Source organism: Cynocephalus volans, chromosome 7 (assembly GCF_027409185.1).
Source record: "Cynocephalus volans isolate mCynVol1 chromosome 7, mCynVol1.pri, whole genome shotgun sequence".
Classification (NCBI taxonomy): Eukaryota; Metazoa; Chordata; class Mammalia; order Dermoptera; family Cynocephalidae; genus Cynocephalus; species Cynocephalus volans.
The window spans coordinates 33,627,762-33,632,287 of NC_084466.1; the positions used below are offsets into that span (position 1 = coordinate 33,627,762).

Here is a 4,526-nt window from a genome sequence, read left to right on the forward strand (position 1 = left end):
TCCTTGGTGTGGGAGAGACCAGAAAGGTTATTTATCTGATCTCTGCTTCCCATAAGCAGTCCTTTGCCGATCTCCAGCTCTCTTGCCGCAGATATGATAACATCTGGGCCATTATTATCACCTTGGGCAAGCGCTGTGTCCCTGGGGACTCGGGCACCTGAACTGTGGCTCCCCTGGGAGGTCTTTGATCTATCTACCGCATAAGGACCATATAACATGTTGGCTAATTGATTTCTTCTTCTTCTTAGGTCTTGATTTCACAATATATACGTATATATATGTGTGTGTGTGTATATTTATATATATACACACACACACATATGTATATATATGTATATATATATAGAGAGAGAGAGAGGCTGGACCAGAGCTTTTGCCTGCTCTTTCAAATTAGTTTGCATTAATATTTTGAATCACACTTTCCTATAAGTTAGCTTGATCCTGGCTTTTATTGAGGAAAAAAATATATACAAGCAAGCAGAGATAAGAGGCAAAGACCCAAAACGACAAAAGGCAAAAGACAGATTCGCTTTTCTCTGAAGCGGTTTTCTTTTCTTGGAGTTTCCAGCATAAAGTTGTGTGTGTGTGTGTGTGTGTGTGTGTGTGTGTACAGGCTGAGGAGAGGAAAGGGTCCCAACTACACCCTGTTAACTATTTTTTCCTTTTGATTACTAGAAGCCTCAGATCACCCGGAGCTCGTTTGAAACGTGGGTTTGTACACGGTTAAAGGAGACAAACAATATGAGAAATGCACAATTTCATTTCAACAGCCTTTCCTGAGTAGAAAGCACACGCTCCTTGTGGTTCCTAAGTGGCTGTCACTGGCGGTGCCTGACACAGTTATATTCACAACAACAACAACAACAAAGTATGCAGAGGAAATTAAATTATATGGAAATCAATAGCGTCTGACTGCTTCAAACAAACGTCTGTCACCGCGATTATTCTCCAGGAACCTATTTATAAACCTTGAAAGAAACAGGTTCTTGCAGCAAAAGACAGCACCTTCTGGATTTCTGTGTTGTTGTTTATACTGTATACAGAGGACTGCGCGGGCATAATTTAACATACAAATGCCCAGCTGTATACATTATATAACAACTTATTAGGCATCCCGGAGAGGAGGTGTGCTTAAGTAATGCGCATATAGTCGGGGTTTGCGATGGGAGAAAAAACCCCACAGAGGGGGGCGTGCGTGCATCTTTCTTCGTTTAAAAGGTGCCTACCCTTAGACAATAGCTGGCCCTTTTGATCTTTCCAGACCCGCGGTGGGAAAGGTACAGCGTGCAGTGCGCATGCCCGGGCAGCTACAGGTGCATCACCTGCGCTGTCCTTGCTGGTGGTCACTATAAGAGCGGCTCCCACCCGCGGGTCGCCGCCGGACGAGCGCGCGCCTGCGCGCAGACGCACGGCGCCGCCGAAAGGGAGAGCGCGCGCCAGACAGACGGAGACAGCAGATGCCTGTCAGCGCGGCGGGGCTTGAGCTCTCGCGAGAGCTCCCCGGCCCGGCCGCGAGAAGTGGGGTTCAGGTGTAAGAGGAGCGCATCCCGTCGGCGCGGGTCTAGAGCTCCCGGAGAAGCAGGACCGCGAGGCCGGCGCGCGGCGCTCTGCGCGGTCAAGGGGAGCGCCGGGCGGCAGCAGGAGCAGCAGCAGCCCGCGGCGGGGTCGCCGCCACCGCGGCTGCAGTCTCCGAAAGGAGGCCGGGGGAGCCGGAGTGCGCACTTTCCCGCGGACTTTCGGAGTGTTTGTGGATTTACATGCCAAGCCGTCAAGATGATGTCCATGAACAGCAAGCAGCCTCACTTTGCCATGCATCCCACCCTCCCTGAGCACAAGTACCCGTCGCTGCACTCCAGCTCCGAGGCCATCCGGCGGGCCTGCCTGCCCACGCCGCCGGTAAGCGCCCCACGCCCGCGGCCCCGGCCCGCGCGCCCGCCCCCTCCCGGTCTCCGAGACGCTGCATGTCGGGTGCCGGTGTGTGCAGGTCCCGGTGCGGGGATTTGCGGGCAGGGGTTTCTAGAGGAATCCCGCTGCGAGGCACGTTTTGTCCGGTGGCGCTTAATGTCTCGTTCCCGTCTGCCTCTGCCTGCGTGTCGGGCGCCTGTGATCAGAGTGGGGCGCGCCGGGGCCGTGACTTTCGACTTCCCTCCACTTCCTCTGTTAATTTCACGCCTCGGAAAGGCGGCCTCTGTGCTTGCTCGGGGGTGCGACACGGGTCCCCAGCTGCGAGTTACATCTCCATTTCTTCTTCTTTTCTCCCTCCTGTGTCGTCTCCCACGCCCTTTCTCGGAATGTGTTCTTCTGTCCCTCTCTCCCCTCCTTCTGCGCCCCTCGCCACGCTCCCGTCCCTTCTCGTCTGTCCCCCTGCCTGCTCCCTAATGTGTCCTCCGTTCCGTCTTTCCCGCTCTCCACTGCCCCCACCCCCGTTGTTGTTATTTTGGTTGCTTTGTGTTTGCCCTTTGCATGTTATTTCCGGCCTGCGTGTGTGTGTGTGTGTCGTTGTCGCTTTTTTGGTTTTGTGGTTTTTTTGGTTTGGTTTGTGTCGCCCGCAGCTGCAGAGCAACCTCTTCGCCAGCCTGGATGAGACGCTGCTGGCGCGGGCCGAGGCGCTGGCGGCCGTGGACATCGCCGTGTCCCAGGGCAAGAGCCACCCTTTCAAGCCGGACGCCACGTACCACACGATGAACAGCGTGCCGTGCACGTCCACGTCCACCGTGCCGCTGGCGCACCACCACCACCACCACCACCACCACCAGGCGCTCGAGCCCGGCGACCTGCTGGACCACATCTCGTCGCCGTCGCTCGCGCTCATGGCCGGCGCGGGCGGCGCGGGTGCGGCGGGCGGCGGCGGCGCCCACGACGGCCCGGGGGGCGGCGGCGGCCCGGGGGGCGGCGGCGGCCCTGGAGGCGGCGGCCCCGGGGGCGGCGGCGGCGGCGGCGGTGGCCCGGGGGGCGGCGGCGGCGGCGGTCCGGGAGGCGGGCTGCTAGGCGGCTCGGCGCACCCGCATCCGCACATGCACGGCCTGGGCCACCTGTCGCACCCCGCGGCGGCAGCCGCCATGAACATGCCGTCCGGGCTGCCTCACCCCGGGCTGGTGGCGGCGGCGGCGCACCACGGCGCGGCGGCGGCGGCGGCGGCGGCGGCGGCCGGGCAGGTGGCGGCGGCGTCGGCGGCGGCGGCCGTGGTGGGCGCGGCGGGCCTGGCGTCCATCTGCGACTCGGACACGGACCCGCGCGAGCTCGAGGCGTTCGCCGAGCGCTTCAAGCAGCGGCGCATCAAGCTGGGCGTGACGCAGGCCGACGTGGGCTCGGCGCTGGCCAACCTCAAGATCCCGGGCGTGGGCTCGCTCAGCCAGAGCACCATCTGCAGGTTCGAGTCGCTCACGCTGTCGCACAACAACATGATCGCGCTCAAGCCCATCCTGCAGGCGTGGCTCGAGGAGGCCGAGGGCGCGCAGCGCGAGAAAATGAACAAGCCCGAGCTCTTCAACGGCGGCGAGAAGAAGCGCAAGCGGACTTCCATCGCCGCGCCCGAGAAGCGCTCCCTCGAGGCCTACTTCGCCGTACAACCCCGGCCCTCGTCCGAGAAGATCGCCGCCATCGCCGAGAAACTGGACCTCAAAAAGAACGTGGTGCGGGTGTGGTTTTGCAACCAGAGACAGAAGCAGAAGCGGATGAAATTCTCTGCCACTTACTGAGGGGGCTGGGAGGGCCCGGGCGGGGCAGAGCGGGCAGCTGAGGGGCATTTCGGGGGCTCCCCTCGGGCCTGCTTCCCCTCGGGTCCGGAGTGTCCGTTATCCTGCTTGCATTTGGGGGGTCCCTCCTCACGCTCTTTCCTCCTCCCTCTCTCTGCTCTCCCTGTCCTGACCGTGCCCCCAGCAGAGAGGACGTGGGTGCTGGAAGTGGAGAAAGGAGAGGATGGAGGGGGAGAAGCGGGTGGCTTTTGGGTGAGCGGGGAGTGGGGGGAAGGAAGGTGGAGGCTGGAGCAGGGGTTTGGAGGAGCAGGATGGTTCTGGGGCATAGGGTGGGGGAGACGCGGGAAGGGTAGGGAAATGGACTGTTTTTGACCAGAGACACTTATCAGAATCTCCTGGGGACCAAGGAACTATGTACAGAAACAAATCTACCAACCACCAAAAACTAGACAAATAAAGACAAGCTAAAACAAAACAGAACAAAAACAAAGAAAAATGCTTTAGAAATTTAACTCCGGGGAGCCATAATCCGCAGCTTCATTTCCCTCGAGAAATAGAAAAAAGCACCACCGATTATTACCACTGCCCCAACCCTACACGCAAGAACAGGAGTCAAAACCGAAAACCCAGCGAGCCAGAAGGTGCAGTTCTGGGTAGTGAAGCTAGTGTTCTGTCTGCGTGTGTAATTTAATTTTTCCCTCTAAATCTCACCCCCACCCCATCCATACCCCTTTTGATTTATCTCCTCCGTTCCAATGAGACTCCCATGGCTGCTCTACAGCGCCTGGAAATGAGTGGGGCACAGCTGAGGGGGGTGGGGTGGGGGTTGGA

At 59.0% G+C, this 4,526-nt stretch overlaps 1 protein-coding gene across 1 annotated transcript; it reads left to right on the forward strand.

The window, feature by feature from the left end:
• Nucleotides 1-1,773: 1,773 nt before the first annotated feature.
• On the forward strand, nt 1,774-3,698 carry POU4F1 (POU class 4 homeobox 1). The gene is made up of 2 exons (XM_063103476.1): nt 1,774-1,896; nt 2,553-3,698. The coding sequence occupies exons 1-2, from the start codon at nt 1,774-1,776 to the stop codon at nt 3,696-3,698; spliced, it is 1,269 nt and encodes a 422-aa protein (XP_062959546.1).
• Nucleotides 3,699-4,526: the final 828 nt, after the last annotated feature.